Source organism: Musca domestica, unplaced genomic scaffold, assembly GCF_030504385.1.
Source record: "Musca domestica strain aabys unplaced genomic scaffold, Musca_domestica.polishedcontigs.V.1.1 2, whole genome shotgun sequence".
Classification (NCBI taxonomy): domain Eukaryota; kingdom Metazoa; phylum Arthropoda; class Insecta; order Diptera; family Muscidae; genus Musca; species Musca domestica.
Genome location: NW_026712249.1, coordinates 40461310 through 40480670, shown reverse-complemented (window position 1 = coordinate 40480670; position 19361 = coordinate 40461310). Strand labels below are relative to the sequence as shown.

The 19361-nt window shown below is 34.6% G+C and overlaps 1 protein-coding gene across 3 annotated transcripts in view; it reads right to left on the bottom strand.

Moving 5' to 3' along the window:
* The window catches only part of LOC101901391 (peritrophin-1), a 289820-nt gene that overhangs the window by 54862 nt on the left and 215597 nt on the right, over nt 1-19361 (bottom strand). For all 3 annotated transcript variants that reach the window (XM_059122169.1, XM_059122166.1, XM_059122168.1), the window contains one exon: nt 1010-1246. In XM_059122169.1, coding sequence (XP_058978152.1) covers nt 1010-1246 — 237 coding nt within the window. The remainder of the gene's footprint in view (nt 1-1009; nt 1247-19361) is intronic.

Genomic DNA, 19361 nt, shown 5'->3' with positions numbered 1-19361 from the left:
CTCCAAATAGCCTAAAACGGATCTCAAAAAAAATTTAAAAATCATTAAAATTCCATCGAACCGAAGGAATGTCCTCCCCCATTTGCATAGTACATTTTTTGGAAATTTATCTATCTGTAACTGTTGATATGCTGTATTCGAATAAAATCCATTTAAAAAACCGCAATAAACCATCACCGATTCTAATCCACTGTCCCGTCGACCTCTTGGCATTTTCCGACATAACCAATTTTCTGTGAACAACATATTTGTCCATCCGAATGATGGCAATTCCAAGAGGACAAAAAAAAGTAACCTTACGGTAGTCGGTAGTCGAAGAAAAAATGTGTTCTGCTCAAATCTTTGAAAGCAATTCACTGCTCTGAGTACTCCATGAGTACGGAATGGCAACGATAGCTTCGATGGATGGATAGATGAATTGAATAGTTGTCGTTGTCGTCGTCGTCTTATTAGGGTTTTTCTACGGAAATTGTTGGTGTTTTGTTGCTACTGCTGTTATAACGGATATTTGCCGGTCAACTAACTGATGCTGGAATCTAAAGTGCTTCATTCCAACTGACCATAGGTTAATTTGTTGTACATCATAGAATAAAGAATGTAATACCTATAACATCGACAACAACAGCAACAGCAACTTGACCAAATTAATCTATTAGCACAGCAATTTTGCTAAACGAATTGAGTTTTTTTTTTCAATTTCTTTTCTCTTTTTTGAGGAGGTTTAAAACATTTTTTTCCTTTTTATTTCTTTTCTGGCGATTTTTTTTTCGAGAAATTCAGGGAAAAAATTGCTGAACATTATACCCATAATTGGATTTTATGATTAACTGTGTGTTTTTTTTTCGGAATTGCAGTAGAGAAGGATTATTGAACAAACAGCCAAATGGCAAAGCCTTCAATGATTAAAAATTTCTTTTTTACAATTTTTAACGAATTCCTGCAAAATTTAATATGTATTTTATATTTAAGCAAAAAAAAAAACCCCATTTATTTTCCCCTCCATACTTACTCGCCATTTGTTTGTCCTCGCAATAGTTGGCACGCCATGGATAATCACAGCCTTCCGTTACGCCACGATGTTTGCCAGCAAATACCAGGCCATTTGGACAGTCGTACAATTCCGGTTGGTTGTTGACACATTCCCAATAGCGATCACAATAGGTGACATCGCCGACCACACGTCCTTTAACTTTGCATGGATCCTCCTGGTTTGGTTTCAGTTGTTGAGCCAAGGCACCAGAGCAGACTATTTGCGGAAAAAGAAAAACGAAAAAAAAAATACAAAAAGAGGGAAATTATTAGGATTATAAAAGAGGACCAGAGTGTGTAAGCAATATAAAAATTTAAAATATTGAAATGGCAGATTTCCGCCCAATCAAGAAAGATTTTTATTTATTGAAATACAAGCAAGTGCACGCAACTTCGTCAGCGAAAAGTCTACCTTAAAAATTTTGTTTCGTTCCAACAGCTCATATTTGACCTTTTTAGTACTCAAAATTCAATTTTACCTTCCTATGCAGGTCCACGTCGTTGTATAGAATTTTTTAGATTTTTTTTTTTAATTGCCAAATTTTGCACCAAATGGTGGTGGAGGGTATTCAAAGTTCGCCCCGGCCGAACTTATACCTTTTTTACTTGTTTAATCAAAACTTCATACATCGTACTAAATTTTCTGATTTTCAAGTTTTTCCTTTTTCGGAAAAAAATGAAAAATATTTACCTTTTACACTAAAAACTCTTCAAAATCTTTTATTTTGAAGTTAAGTGAGGAGGATATAAGTAAAAACATTGCATAATGGAACCACATCCAATTTTTCCTGTCCGAAATTATTTCCACTTCTCCATGTGTAAACCCTAAAAACCAACAGTGACCTCAATACCTCCACCATAGATGGTCTGTCAGAAATTAGGACGTATATGACCTAATTTTCCGACGTATCATACAAACGTCGAAAAATTCGTAAACCTAGGCAAATAAAATGCATTTTTGACAGAAACAAAAAGGTTGACAAACGGCAAGCATAAACGGCTATTTTGCAACAACAAAGCACGGTGCTCAACTTGGCCTATGAAAATCTGAAATTAAAGCTTTAATAAAGGCAACAAATGTGACATGAACAATTTTGTAGAGAACATTTTTTTTTAAATTTCTTAGTTTCATAGAACAAAAATCTACCCCCAGGTCTCAGGTTAAGGTCTTCGATGCAACTTTTCCAAATTTGGAAAATTCACACAAGAAACTTATCATCATTACGAGGTTTCAATAATATGATCTGAACATTTATCAACCAACTTGGAATGTATTATGTGGGATATTACAATATTATACATGCTTATGACGTTTTATACTTTTTCTACGTTTTATACAGGCAACTTTTTTACAGTCGAATACAAAAAAAAAAAAAAAATAACGGACCTCAACCCAATATCAAATTTATTAACATTTAGTACCATGTCCATAACAATCTACATCTCGCCATCCCAGACACCAACACTGATCCAAATTTAGTACTTTTCCAACAATTTTGGTACGTATTTTAAAAATTACCACGAGATTTCATCCCTTTAACTTAATTAATAAATTTAGTTCCATTTAGCACGATTATAGTACGCATATCCAAAACTAGCTCCTGCTCTCAAGCGCAACAAGATTCCAGCTCCGGTTCTTCACCTAAGACCAAATTTAGTACTATTTAGTACTTTTCCTACAATGATAGTACAGATTCCCAAAACCAACTCCATATATCAATCCCAGATACAACCAAGGATCTCAATATCAAATTTGAGGATTCCAGCCATATCCCTTCACCCCACACCAAATTTAGTACCATTTATTACTTTTTGTAAAGTTATGGTACACATTTACAAAGACACCTCCATATCACAATTCTACATACCAAGAGGGACCTCAATATCAAATTTAAGGGTTACAGTCCTGTCCCATCGACTAGTACCAAATTTAGTACCATTAAGTACTTTTCGTACAAATATAGGATGCATGTCCAAACCACCGACAATTCTAAAAAACAGATACCCTCAATTATCTAAATATAACAGTTTTAAACTTTATGTCTATCCCTACACCCAATACCATACTTTTCACACAAATATAGAGCGTATATCCAAACCACCGCCAAATCTGAAACACAGATACCACAGCAATGGCAATAAATCTAAATTTAAATACAATTTCAGAATCTTAGCTCTATCCCCTCAACCGAGACAAAATTTAGTACTATTTAGAACTTTCCGTACAATTATAGTACACATTTTCGAAATCACCTCCAAATCTCAATGCCAGATACCAACAGAGACCTCAACATCAAATTTGAAGATTCCAGCCCTATACATTCACCCAATACCAAACTTAGTACTATTTAGTAATTTTCATACAAATATAATACGCATTTCCAAACCACCGGTAAATCTCAGACACAGATACCATCAGTAATCTAAATATCAAATTTCAGAATTTAAACCAAACCAAATCGAAATTTTGTACGATTTAGTACTTTTCGTACAATTTTAGTACTGATTTCCAAAACGACCTCCATATCTCAATTCCAGATACCAACAGAGACCTCAAATTTGTGGATTTCAGCGCTAACCCTTCACCCAATACCAAACATAGTAGTCTTTAGTACTTTTCGTACTTTCTTTTATACCACAGTAGATACCACCAAATTTAGTACTTTTCGTACCATTATAATACATATTTGCGAAACAAATCCATATCTCAATCAAAGATACCAGCAGAGACCTCAAACTCAAATTTTGGCATTCCAGATTACCACCCACCCACACCCAATGCTTAATTTAGTACCTTTTAGAATTCGAACAATTGTAGTACACATTTCCAAAAAAACAATACAATTTGCAAAACTTTCCAACCTTGACTCTCATGCCGAAGCATTTGAAGCTTTTAGCCCTATCCGTTAATATAATACCAAACAGCACTATTTCAGAAGTTTAGTACCATTTTAGAGCTTTTCGTAATCTTAAAGTTCGAATTTCCAAAAAAACCCTTTGGTACATCTTTCCTGACTCCCACGTCAAATTTCAGAATTCTTGCTCATTTCGTTTGTGATTTGTATTTCAAATTTACATTCAAATTTAATACATTTTAGTACTTTTGGACCATTTTAGTACGAATTTCCAAAAAAATCATAAATCAGGTTTATTCCGTTTGTCCAGTACAAAGTATTAATATTTTAGCGCAATCCTGCACTTTTCATATCCTTTTAGTACGAATTTCCAAAAAAACCTAACACGGCTACGCACCAAAACGGGCCCTCGTGCCAAATTTTAAGATTTCAGCGTTCCGAGGCCAGTCATTTATTGCACTTAATAAAAAGAGCATTTCATTATTGCTGTCGGATTAAGGTCTTCAGACTTCAGATAGTTTTGCTCTAATACAGACAAACATTTACAGAAAATCGAACATGAATTATTGATTCCCCGTCTAAGTGATTTATTCTTATTCAATATTTTGACATTTTGTGCGGGAGCATCAGCAATAGTGCCCATCTCCGCATTAGTTCTAAGTTTGGTAAAAATTTTACGAACCAATTTCAATACTCCCTAAATCATCGTGCGCACAGAATGAAAGCAGGACTGACGGACATGTCTAGATCGACTCCAAATTTTATAAAACATATTTTATCCATGATATCTGGCTAATGCCATTATTTCGCTATTTTGATCATATACATACACATATAGATACACGCATCTGCATCATTTGAGAGAACCACGTTATTTGGTCCGTTCCAAACAATTCCTTGAACGCTTCTTTCAATTTATCATACCATTTTCCTTACAAATCAATTACAAATCGATCGAAAACAACAAACAACTTTTGTCCCAATAAACAATTACCTGGCAAAAAACGAAAACTTCTTATCTCTCCCCATCCCTCCCTCAATACAAGATTTATTTTCACAAAAATTTTGCAAATAAGCCAAATAAACTTCCATGAAAAATAATCTCTGTAGTTTAACACAAGCCAAGACACAAGAAACGGAAAACTGTATCGAATTACAGTTAATCTAAGGGAAATTTCCTTTGTAAATTGACCATAAATCCATATGGACACATAAGCCTGTAATTGTGGTAAGTTACTGCCAGAGAAAGTTTCAGGGAAATTAGTTTCAATTTTGTGTTTAGTCAGGTAAGGTGTGCGGACCAAAAAAAAAAAACTGAATAAAGTTAATGCTATCAAGAAGTAAATATTTCAGCTTTAGTAACTGCGTAATTGAATTAGGTAAAGCTTGTTAAAAGTATTTGATGTTTTCTTGTTCGGTATTTGTGGTGAGTAATGGAATTAGGGGTTTAACCTTCACCTAAAGAAGAAAGGGAATGTCAGTGTTGTAATTAATTTGTAGTTAATAATAAAAAACAATTTGCAAACCAATAAGGGGATGGCATTGTATGACAATCTGATACCCTAGACTACAATGCCACAAATACCTGAAAATTTTCCAGAATGCATCAAAAATAAAATTAATTTAGGAACAAATATGTGGAGGCAAGAGCCATGGCAATGCCATGATTCAATAAAAATTCATTAAAATGGGATGACATTCCAAAATTGGGGTCTCTGTTGCAGAATTTTGGCTCTGGCTCACATTGGCGTCGGGATATGTTTCGCACCTGAAAACACATACAGGGTGAGTGAGGGCAACAAATTTCAGACTACTGTCATTTCTAAGCCATCCGTCCGAAAGCTGTTAAAATTATTCCAGTGACAGCTCATTATATTGTTCACAAGCGTACAGAAGCATTTTGGTGAGAATTTCTCAAAAAACAGTTATCCGTGATGGAATTCAAGCGTGATAGTGTGATTTCTTTATATTTGACTAGAAAACCACAAGTGGCTATCGTTACAGGACTCCAGCATTTACATATGAATAAATCTTTGGTGTCTAGTATCATAGCTCGTTACCGTAATACCGGTAGCGTAGACCGACGTCAAGGAAGTGGACGGAAGAAAACAGCAACATCAGCAGAAAGGGTTCGAAAAGTAAAGAAGCGACTTGATCGAAACACGCGTCGCAGTGGCCGAAAAATGGCTCGTGAGCGGAACATATCGCAATATTCCATTCGGCAAATATTGGAAAATGAGCTCGGGGTAAAGCCATTGAAATTCGAAAAAGTGCAAGAACTTACACCGCAACAGAAAGAAAATAGACTCAAAAAAGCTAAAGAGTTGCTTCGCTTGGCCGAAAGTGGTGAACTGCCGAATTTGGTTTTCTCCGATGAGAAAGCATTCGTTGTCCAGCAGTTTGTAAAAAAACAAAACGATCGTGTTTACTTGCCAAAGAGGTCAGTTGAAAATGTGCACCTTCGGTTGGCCACCAGAACTCAAGCGCCGGCCATGTTGATGGTGTGGGCCGCCATAACAGCCGATGGTCGCTCGTATTAATCGACAGTGGTAACAAAATAAATGCCGAATATTATCGCGAAAATATTCTGGAGGGTGTATTAAAGCCTTGGGCATGCAAACATTTTGGCCGTAGGCATTGAACATGGTTATGGTTACAAAATGAGATTCCTCGCTTCAATTCCATGTCTGATGTATTTAAGAAAGCAAGGTTGGCATTTCAAAATGCCAAAGTGTCGATCATCTCAAGCAAGCGCTTCGCCGGGAATGGGCCAAAATACCGCAGAGCAACATTCTGGCAGCGTGTGAAGGTTTCATTGACCGTTTGAAGGCCATAAATCGTGCCAAAGGTGACCAATTCGAACAAATTTAAACATATTCTAAAATTTGATGCTATTTCCGACATTTTTTGTTTTCATTCAATAATATTAAAAAAAAAATTAATTATAGCATTTGACTTTGTTGCAGTTTTTTTTTTTATTTCACCCTGTGTGTCAAATAGGTCGAAGTTTTGTAACGACTTAATATATAAGACGAAAAACGTGAGTAGTCCTTCATCGAAGAATGAATGCCATAAAATGCGAAATAAACATCTGATACCTTCTAAATTTCACACATTTCACGGCCAACTCAAACTTGGTATATCACTCATCTGATATGAATATGGAATGTATCAGCCAACGCCTTCTGCTGCATCCATTAAATAAGTTTAACATTTTGACTATCATTTATTCGCATTAAATAAATGTTCGATTTTCATTAAATTTTGCATGTCTCAATATTTTTATTGGTAGTTAAAATCTGGAAATCATTATATCTGGAACCTCACGCCCAACTCAACATTTTCCAAAAATTATTTAATATGTCATATAAAGTGAAGGATATGATCGATATAGTCAAAATCTGACACGTTGCGATATTTACATCAGGCTTAAGTCAGATACGAAATGGACAATACAGTACAAGCGTAAAAATTGCCAATGTAATTTTTTGTTTGAAATTTTATTACTTTTTTTTTTTTTTTGGGAAATTCAATCTTGAGTCTGGAGTACCTCCTAACTGGCAGCGTTGCTGATAGCTTCCAATATCATAATTTCATCCCAGCGGCCTTTTCAGTTGATATACCTTCTTTGTTTTATTACTTATATTATTTGTTATATTATTATGGATATTATTTAATTACAAATGGGCTTGAGAAACTTCATACGACCCATATACCATGGTGGTGGATGTAAAAAGTATTACTATTTTAATGAATTGCAATAAATCCCATAAAAACCAGCTAAGTGATTCATTTCATTTCTTTTCAGATTAATGTCCCTTCAACTGATCGCAAACTTTTCGTTGACTCAATCATCAATCACCTGGAACTATCAAAACAAACATCCCGCAAAAGAAAAAAAATAACAAAAATCAAAACAAAAAAACAAAAACAACAATTAAGGTAACGACCAGCAATGTATCAAAAACGAATTTTGTCTTTATTAATAAAATAACCCTCAGAAAAAAAACTTTTCAATTTCCTTAACCAACCATGCTTATGAATACGAAAGAGAGAGAGAGAGAGGGAGAGAAAGTGAAACTTTGATGAAAAGGAAACCCAATGCCATGAGGTCACACTTCCCCCATTAAATGGCAACAACAATAGCAACATTTAACTATAGCAAATGATATGACATTTTTATTGCTTTTCTCTTTAGTTGACATTTAATAGAATTCCGCATGAATGGAGGAAATACACACACTCAAGTAAATATCCTTCACATAGCATTCACATACATATACATGTAATATAATAAATAAGCAGTGTAAGGATTCACACAAGTTCTTGTATTATTTCTCCCACACTCTTCCTTCCCTCCGTTTGTGTATGTGTGTGTGGCTAATGGCAAACATTGGTTGCCAACATTACCTTCCTGTGGCAAACGAAGGATTATCAGGAGGCATTCAAATATGAATATTTACCAATTCCAGGCAATGAACGGGAGAGGGGGACAGGAAAACTGCCAGCCAGGAAAGTCAACCACCTAAATATTCAATGCCGTTTACCGTTTGGAGAGAAGAAGAATAGAGGCAGGTTGAATGTTTGGCATTTGTGTTTATTGACAGGAAATTGATGTTACATGGTTTGTAATGCATGCACACATATGTGAGTGAGCGTGAATGTGTGTGTTAGAATTTTGTCCTTTCTACATATGCATGCATGCTGCCTTATTTATGTATATGTGTGTGGGTGTGCGGGTTGCTGGGTTTTTGTGTGTTTGGAAATAACTTTCAAATACTTTCGTGTTGTAACGGATATTACATTTGCGGTTGCCATGATGTACCTTTTGCCTGATTGTGTTGTTGTTGTTGCTGCCGTTGTCTATTTTGACTGATGTTGTTGATTTTATTATTGTTCGCCCCGCTATTTTTCTCTGTGATTTTTTATGCCTGCATGTTGAGTTGTCACCATATATGTATATATGTGTGTAGAGGTATTTTTTTCGTTTTTCTTTGATTTAGACATTGACAAATTTCCAGGACGGCATATCCGTGATTAAGGATTCATGTCGCTATCTGATATTCTGTCATTCTAAGTTTGCCGATTGGGGGGCGATTTTTTTTATTTGGCAAAAAATGCCGTGTAAAAGCTACTATGAAATTCTATATCAGACAATGGGAATAAATTAATTGCAAATAGGCAAAAAAAGAGAAATCAGTCAGAGATTCTAAAATAGAAATGTGAAGCGATATGGGGGGAAATTCGAATGAAAATTGAATACAAAATCAACGAAGTAGAAAAACAATGTGTCATGAAAAAAATTGAGTTCAAGAACTGGGAGTCAATATTTTTTTTGCAATTCAGAGAAATGTTCCATTTGGAAACTTTGGAAAATCCTGACTTTATATAGACCGCATTTATACTGATGTCATTCCAATTAGATTTCTAAAAGTGTGTATGAAGAATGGAAATGAAATATCTATCGATACAATTTTACCGTAGCATAGTGGTCCCAAACCATGGCAAAAATTTCAATCGTGAAAACAATACATTTTTACTTTTGAGCTAAAAATATTCTCTTCAAATATCAAATTTTAATATTTTTCACATTTGGCAACTTAAAGCAGAGAATGTGGAATTATTATACCCTCAGCCATATGGCTAGGTATAAAACGTATATTTCGATGAGTAAATAACGGTTTTAGACCCTAGATCTCTTTGGACCAAATTGATTTTCGGACATTTGGAGTCGGTCTGACGTTTGTCTTTCTGGATGGTGCGCACGAAAACTCTCGAAGCGATTTTTCGATTTGGTCCAAACTTGGTACATGGTAATATTATTATCAAACAAAGATCGCGTTCGGAGATGGGCAACATCGGTCCATTCCTTCTGGTACATCCCCCACAAAAAGTCGAAATTTTCAAAAAAAAAAAAAAAAAAATACTGCACAGAAAGAAATAGGATAATCCAATTTCTCTGCAACTTTGCAAATTCAAAAGCGCCAACATTTTTAAAAATAATAATCATATACAAGTTAAAAAGTATCAGTCGGTTTTCCCGACAGATGTATACCCTCAGCAAATGTTCCATTATTTATATATATGTTGTCTTCAGTTATGATCATTCAAATTGTTGACCCTCCATGGAGTAGGTTCCGAAGGAATGTGGTATAAATATTGCGATGTGCCAGGTTTGGATAATATTGCTTACTTCCTTCACTTTAATAGAATTTGTGATAATTTTTAGGAAATGTTAAAATGTGCTTCAAGTACCAGATATAGTCGACCGAAGTATTCAATTTTCATTCAAAATCTATGTGGAGCAGGTAGCAGGTCGCTTTTTATGAGCTTCATGGATATTCAAAATTTTGAACCTTTATGGGGAGGTACCAGAAGGAGTGGACAGATATATCCCATCTTTAAAAAAGATCTGATTGTAGAAATAATGAGATGTGAAATAAAAAGAGAATCTGATGTTATCTTATAACTGATGATGATGATGATGATGATGATTATGACCTTCATGGATAATCATAAATTTGGCACTTTGTGGGGGAGGTACCAGAAGGAATGGTCCGAACTCTACCGTTTTTAAAATAAATCTTGTGTTGATGGAAATATTCAGATGTGCCAAGTCTAAAAAGAATCGGACGTTAATTTCCCGCTTTATGAGCTTATTGGATATTCAAAATTTCGGCCTTTTGTGGGTAAAGCACTTAGTGGACCGATATTATCCATTTTTTCACCCGACCGAGAACTGAGGCATATATTAGGATTTGCAAAGTTGGATCAAAATAGGATTATTGCTTCTCTTTCTGTGCAGAAAATATTTTGTTTAAAATTTCGACCTTTGTGGGGTAGGTACCACAAGGAGTGGACCAATGTATTCCATCATAGTACCGGACCTTGGGTTGATAAAAATATTAGGATGTGTGAAATTTGAAGACAATCGGACTCTTACATCACATTTTATAAGAGTTGTAATTATTCAAAATTTTGACCATTTGTGGGGGAGGTATATGATGGAGAGGACCGATATTGTCCATTTTCCCACCTGACCTAGCATTGATGCAAATATTAGGATATGCAAAGTTAGAGCAACATCGGGTTGTCCTTTCTCTTTATGTACAGTAAATTATTTTTTTTTTTTTTTGATTAAGATTGAAAATAATGTGACGATGTCCCAAGTTTAGAACACCTTCGAGTTTACAAGTTTAGAACACTTCCCTTCGAGAGTTATCGTGGGTTATCGCCAACCAGACACACAGAAGAACGTACGGGCCCTAAATCGACTCCAAATATCCTAAAACGGATTTGTTCCAAAGGTACTTTGGGTCTAAAACTGTAGTTTTAATAAGGCACGATTTGGCCGTATCAAATGATTTATACCCTCTAAAGCTATGTGACTGAGGGTATAAAAAAAATGCGTGTTTACATCGAAAAGTAACGAAAGCAAGTTCACCCCTCTTCTTTTGGGAATTTTCGGACTGAGATTTTTCGACTTTTGTCAATTTTAGGTGCAAAATGTTGTTCTGGTCCCTATATACTTTTGACTATATTCAAAGGTACCCTATACTTTGAGATTTATTTCTCAATACTTAGGATAGAGTTTCGAAATTTGATAGATAGATCATTGGATTATATCAAAAATCATAATTGATCATTTCGGTATACTGTTTTGAATAGCCCGCAAATATTATTTTACGACATGGCCATTTTTTCAATTTAATTTGTCGCCAAATTTTGGTATTTTTATTTCTTTTTATATAAAAACGCTATTTACAAAAAAAATATGGATATGGGCCCACCTTTTGCTACAGCAGTTATATTATGACACCCCCGGATTTTGGTTATAACAAGGATCTTGGCTGTATGTTCCAATAGACGCATTTTTTATTTTTCAAAAAATACCATTTTTCGAGTTATGCCACTTTTTGTGTAAATATATCACCCATTTACTCAAGAAGTGGCATAACTCGAAAAATGGTATTTTTTGAAAAATAAAAAAAGTGTCTATTGGAACATATGGCCAATTGTCATTTTTTTACATATCGTAAATTTTTAGTATGAGTTTCCAAGAATCCTAGATCACTCACACATACCAAATGCCTGGATTACTCAGACTATTCATTTACTGAATTGTAATGACATCATACTCAGTACCTATTAAAATTATTCATGGACAGTCACCCTGAGTAAACAGATCCGTTCCTTACATTTAAGAACGGCTGGATTTTCTTTCTATCGTCCTTTCCATCGCCATCGTCATCATCGAATTTCGGTAATAATTCAATGTTAACGAAATAAAAACATCAACGTTAAAACAAATTATACGCATTTGAGTCGCTCCGGAAAGAAGGTAGATGAAATTCCATTCCACACACAAGACATTTTTGTGACATATTTCACTGTCCAAAGCCAGTCAGAAATACAACACCACCGCACATCCACCACCAACATAGACAACACATACAAATCTGCAACAACAAATGGCAATCGAGTATGAAATGAATATCATTAAATTTTATGCGAGCACCCATCCGCACCCTCATCAGTCTTCCGCTATGGCTGCTGCCGGGAAAACAACAAGTATTAATAACAAAAATGTCTGATGGAAGACCTCAAGTCAATGGAGGCCATGCCACTGACTAGATCGCAACATTGCCAAATAAGTAGTCCTTGTTTTCGAGATATTCTGGCTGATTTTGCAAACCAACCATCCCAACAAATAACTTTACAACGCACGCTAACAAACAAATAAAATGAACATAAAAATAAATTAATTCCCCAATGAAAAACAAATAAACCATTGAAATTAAAACATTAAACAAAACAGCATGTGGAAGTAGGGAATGATTTTTTTTTCTTTTTGCCAAGGAATATACTCTTGGTGAACGTAGAGAAGGATGTGTTTGTCTATGAAGAAATTGCAAATTATATTTTCTAACACAGCCCAAAATAACAAATGAAGCGACTTTGATTATTTAACATTTTGAGATGTACAGACAGCACTTGACGTTGATGGGGGAAAAGGCGAAAAGGCGGACGAGAATGATACCCATAACAACAGAGCTATAATCAGGGATTTCATAAGAACATTTTTAATTACCAAACATAGACTAATGCTAGAGAATTAGAAACAATATGACAGATTTTTAACAATATTTTTTGAACTTGGATCAACAACTTGGCATTTTTTAACATAATTTTTTGAAGTGCTATTAGAGGTACAATCATCAATCAAATTTAAAATTTGTTTCAAAACATTATCAATCTTTTAGTTTTGGAGAATATTTTTTAATTAAACACATATTCTGACACCCCAGCGTGATATAAAACTAAAAATAAGGAGACATGTGCTGCGGGGCTATAGTCGTGCGGGCCGACAACGTGATATTCTACAACACTACAATATGTCGAAAGCCCCCTAATGTTAAAATCGAATTTGGAAGATTTTGCTTTTGAAATGATGCCATAGAGCCAGATGAATGATACCCATAACAACAGAGCTATAATCAGGGATTTCATAAGAACATTTTTAATTACCAAACATAGACTAATGCTAGAGAATTAGAAACAATATGACAGATTTTTAACAATATTTTTTGAACTTGGATCAACAACTTGGCATTTTTTAAAATAATTTTTTGAAGTGCTATTAGAGGTACAATCATCAATCAAATTTAAAATTTGTTTCAAAACATTATCAATCTTTTAGTTTTGGAGAATATTTTTTAATTAAACACATATTCTGACACCCCAGCGTGATATAAAACTAAAAATAAGGAGACATGTGCTGCGGGGCTATAGTCGTGCGGGCCGACAACGTGATATTCTACAACACTACAATATGTCGAAAGCCCCCTAATGTTAAAATCGAATTTGGAAGATTTTGCTTTTGAAATGATGCCATAGAGCCAGATGTTACCCCCCTTAGCTTTTTGATCGAAGTCAGAGTTGTGGTTTTTAATAAATTTTAAGACCTATTGGAGCCAAGATTTTGGGTTTTTGTTTATAGAATATTTATGAAAGACTATCAGAGCCACCGTAATGGAGTATGTTTTTTAAAGCCTTCTAGAGCCACGGTCGTGTTTTCAAGTACATATATGCGTTGAAGGGTTTATCAGAGCCACAGTCGGAGATTCATGTAATATAAGATTTTCAAGACTGAAAAAAAACACAAAAGTGGTTTTTTAAGGCCTTCGTGGATTTCCTTATAAAATTAGTTTTCAAGTCTGTCAGAGTCACAATTGTGACAGTTGGCCATATGTTTTCTAAACATTTTGCAAGGCATATTCGAGAAACATTCAGATTTTCTTATTATTATGCTTTAAAGGGGTATTTCTAAAATGTTTTTTTTTTTTTTTTTTTTTCAAACACTCGGTAGAGACTATTGGATTCAGAGTCGTGGTTTTTAATAATTAGGCCTATTGGAGTCACAGTCTTGCACTTTTGTAATATTTTTTAAAGACAAATAGCTATAGTCCTTATGTTTATAAGAAAATCTAAATGAATCACAATTGTTGATTTTTTAAAAAATATTTTAATAGACTATCATGGCCACAGTAATTTTCTAGAGGCTAACCTTTATTTTGTAAAGGCTTATCAGAACTATAATAATTTTCTTTTTACGAAAATCTCTTCAAGACATATCAAAGCAACAATTTGAAATTTAAAAAATAAAATTTAGACTTAGGAAAGCCAAAGTCTTGATTTTTAAAAATATTTTTGAAAATGTTTTTTTCGTATCCTCCCAGACCCATAAACGGGATTTTTTAGTTTTTTCGAATTTTCTTAACTTATAATCTGAATCAAAACCGTTGATTCAAAGATTATAGTAAAATTTCAAAGAATAGTTTTTAAAAGCTTATTAGAGCCATAATTACAGATTTTTCAAGAGGTGAATTGCTTGGAAGGCTTTGAAGGATTTTCCGAGGTATTTAATAAAATTATAAATAAATTAAAAATGTTTTAAGAGTATTTACTCAAGATTTGAAGGGCTTTTTGAAGAATAGTATTTGAAAAAATATCAGAGGACAAGAAAACCCAAGTTTTCATGAATATTGTTAATACGTACGAGAGTCAAAATACAGTTAGGAATACAGTACACGGCGTATGAGAGCTCGTATACCCTCAGCCATTTTATTAAAATACTATATAACGGCCTTCCCTTAGACCACATTGGTTGTAGAAAAAAGAAAGTATAGAAATTGAAACGAACCTGGCATATCGTAATATTTTCGCCAATCCTAAATTGATTTCGAAGTTGTATAATATCGTTCAACATAATTTTGTACCTCCCCCGCAGGGTCAGCATAACTCCTTAATAACTCTCTTTAAATGTGAAATTACTCTGATAAAAACGTCCTTTCTTTCAATATATCTCTCAACAATATATCAAGAGAGAATATGGAATATATCGATTCATTCCTTCTGGTCCCTCCTCATTTTAAACAAATTTAACTCAATAAGAGACAGATGACAGATAAAAGTATTGAAAATTGATTTGGGCGTGGATGAGGTACCAGAAAAGGTTCACAACAGATATTGTGTTGGCAAAAATGTTTGTATTTGTGAAATTTGAAGAGATCTTAAACCCTATGTGCTGGAAGTACTAAAAGAAATGGTCCGATCTCTACCATTTTTATAACAGATCTTGTGTTGATGAAAAGATTGAGATGTACCAAGTCTATATGGAATCGGATGTTAATTTCGTGTTTTATGAGTTTCATGGTTATTCAAAATTTTGAGCTTTTGTGGGGAGGTACCAGAAGTAGTGGACCGATTTACCAGGCCTTGGGTTAACAAAAATATTGTGATGTGTCACATCACATTTTATAAGAGTTATAATTGTTCAAAATGTTGACTTTTTGTGGACAAGGACCTGATGGAGTAGACCAATTATGTCAATCGTCGGACCTTACCTAACACTGATGCAAAAATTTTGATTTGTAAATTTGGAGCAAAATTGGATTATGGCTTCTCTTTTAGTAAAATATGCCGTAAAATATAGTTTTTTCTGGCATTTTTGACCCTTGGTGGGGAACGAGTGGACCGATATTGTCCATCACCGATCAGTTCGGTTGATAAAAATACTACAATGCAGCAATGATAAATGATGCAATGATAAAAATACTACAATGCAGCAAGTTTGGACCAAATCGGATACTCCCTTCGAGCGTTATTGTGCGCAGCAGCCAGCCAAATTGGCGGACGGACGGACATCTTTAGATCGACTCCACATGTCCTAAAATAGATTTGGACCAAAGAGACCTAGGGTCTAAAACCGCTATTTCGATGAGGCACGTTTTGACCGTAACAAATGATATATACCCTCCTTCTAGTCATATGGCTGAGGTTATAAGAATAACTTTTTCTGAAATCAGTTTAACTCAGTTTCGAAAATAGACAGCATAAGATCACGCCTTTTCTTTTTCCGTATCCCATTCAAGGCTAAACACTTGAAATAAAATCTGACAAAAATGTAAAAAATTGTTTCAAAATTTCTTTAAACTTTCAATACCTTACTATATCTACCGATTTCACATCTACAGCAACAATGGGATATAAAGATCCAATTCTTATGGTTCAACAGCGAAGCGAAATGGGTGCCAGATGTATTCGAAACTGCGTAAATCGTAATATTATTATCATAGCTCCAACACTTCTTGGTCAAACCTCCTCAAAAGATCACAATTTTAAGTTATGGGTTGACTTCAATAGGCCATCTTTTTTTTTAAATATTGCATACTTCAATATTTTACTCAGTGTACGTCTATTGTAAAAATTGGATATATGGGTACACACCTTGTGTGGTACCTCCCCCTCGAAAATTGGGTCAGACACATTCGCTATAGTATGACTAACCTTCTGGTAGCTCCCCAAAAAGCGGTCAAAGTTGAACAAGTAAAAAACATTAAGTTCGGCCGGGCCAAACTTTTAATACCCTCTATCTTAGGGTAAAGGAAACATTAGAGCCCATTATGACCCACATATACCAAATATTTTTAGACATATTCCTGGGAAAATGTGCCAAAAATCATCAAAATACCGAATATCGGGAAATACGGCTATATGGGGCTATACAAAAACGTGGACCTATACATACAGTATTTCGCTAAAAGAGCTAGAACCCGTTAAGATCAACAAATACAATTTTCTAGAAAAATCCACGAAGAAATGTGGCAAAAACCATTAAAATGCCGAATATCGGGAGGTACCATTATATGGGGACTATACTTAAACGTGGACCTATAATTACAATGATTCGCCACACTAAGTGGGACCGATTATGACCTACAACTACCAATTTTCAGTGAAATTCGTGAAAAAAATGTGTGAAAGATCACCAAAATACCGACTATCCGAAGGTATTGTTATATGGGGACTATACCAAAACGTGAACCTATACATACAAACACCAATTTTTAGACAAATCCGTGAAAAAAATGTGGCAAAAAAATCAAAATACCGAATATCGGGAGGTACCTTTATATGGGGGCCATACCAAAGCGTGGACCTATACATTCAATGTCTCGCCACACGAGCAGGGACCCATTATGACCAACAAATACCAATTTTTAGACAAATCCGTAAAAAAAATGCGACAAAAATAATCAAAATACCGAATATCGGGAGGTACCGTTATATGGGGACTATATCAAAACGTGGACCGATATATCTCATTTTCAATACCAACCATCCTAGACACAATATAAATTGGTCTGTTAAATTTTGGCGCTCTACGTCAAATAATGTGGGCTGTATCGTGATTTGAACAGACAGACGGACATCGTTAAATCGACTTAGAATTTTATGCTGATTATTAATATAAATACTTTATGGGGTCTACGACGAATATTTAAGGATGTTGCAACCGGAATGAGAAAGTTAATATACTCTCGTTTCCAAGGTGGAGGGTATAAAAATACATCAATTATGGTAGTCCTCCATTTAGAGCAAACACTTTGCAATTTAAGCAAACTTAGATCTTGCATCTTTCAGCAAACCGAGCGATACTTTCTAAATTGTTTAGATTTTTTTTAATCAACGATCTTTTTTTTAAATCTCGAATTATTCAAAAAAAAAAAATATTTATCGAAAAACAACACAACTATAATATTATCTATATTCCATCTACCATCCGGACATTACTCGTGGACTTGTTAAGAATATTTCTTCATGCACAAAGAGAGCTGCTCATATCCCCAATAAAACATATATATTATCTGACAAATTATGTGTTAACGCATGCACTCCATCATTTGGAAGACAAATAAAACCATATTTGTTCTTCATCTCCATACGAAAAAGCTTAGCTGCAGTTAAAACATCAAAATAGCTAAGGCAAATACCCAGTGTGTGTGTGTGTGGAGTGCAGCATAATGGAACCACAAGAATATTTGCATGATAAGATGTTTTTGAAACACCCCTCCCCCTCCCTTGCCTTAATACTCTGTTGAATGTAGTCAGTCGATGATGCTGCTGATGTGACCCCCACACATCTGCATGCTTTGCATGACGATAGCTCTCTGACGAGAATATTCTTGTTGTTTTTGTTGTTGTTGTCGTCGTTGTTGATGATAATAAAAGAAGTGACTTAACATAATCTCCAACTGTTTTTCTACGTCCTTTCTGATGATGAAATTACATGCATTGTGAAGCCAATCAAATAATAGACTAAAGGACCAAACTCATCTATCCATCTCGCCAGTCAGGCAGCCAGGCAGCTAGCCATCTATCCATCACTTTTCCTCCCCTTCCTTGCCACATACACAAAATTTTGCTTGCCATCCCACAACATGACCAACTCATTGCCCCTAGGGAATAAAAGGAACTGGACTTGGCGTTTTTTGCTGTTGTTCTTTACGATTAGGTTATGTTAAATTCTGCATCCGAGTAAATGAAAATTTAATTACAACTTTTTTTGTTGGGAGAAACTTATTTTTTCGAAAAGTTATAGAATTTATTTGGAAGGTTTCGTTTTTTTTCTCTCTGCTCCGTTTGAGGAAAATTATGTAAATTTCAATGGATTAGAAAATAGTTTGTTGCCTAAATGCCTATGGGAATGTTTTCTTTTTGGGTTTTCTTTTTTCAAAAAAAGAAAGATGTCAAAAAATATATTTTATTCCAAAATTTGAAGCTTTTTAAATTTTATTGTACTTTTATTGAAAAAAGACGTGATGAAAGTTATCGCCATGTATTTGAACATTTCCAATGTAGCAGAATATTTCCAATTGGGGAAAGTCTTTAAAAAGACATCTGGACCAAGAAATTATTGTTGATATGGAGTGGAGATCATCCAGAAAATGTTTGGTACGATTTATGGGCTGGTGGCATCATTGGACTGTACTTTTTCAAAGATATTACGAATAGTAACAATGCAACACAGCACGTGTAACAATCGGTGAACCTTTTATTTCTCGTTTGGTTAATGCTATGTCCAAGCTTTGTTAAAGCTCTGTTCTATACAGACGAGTCAACTTCAATATACGC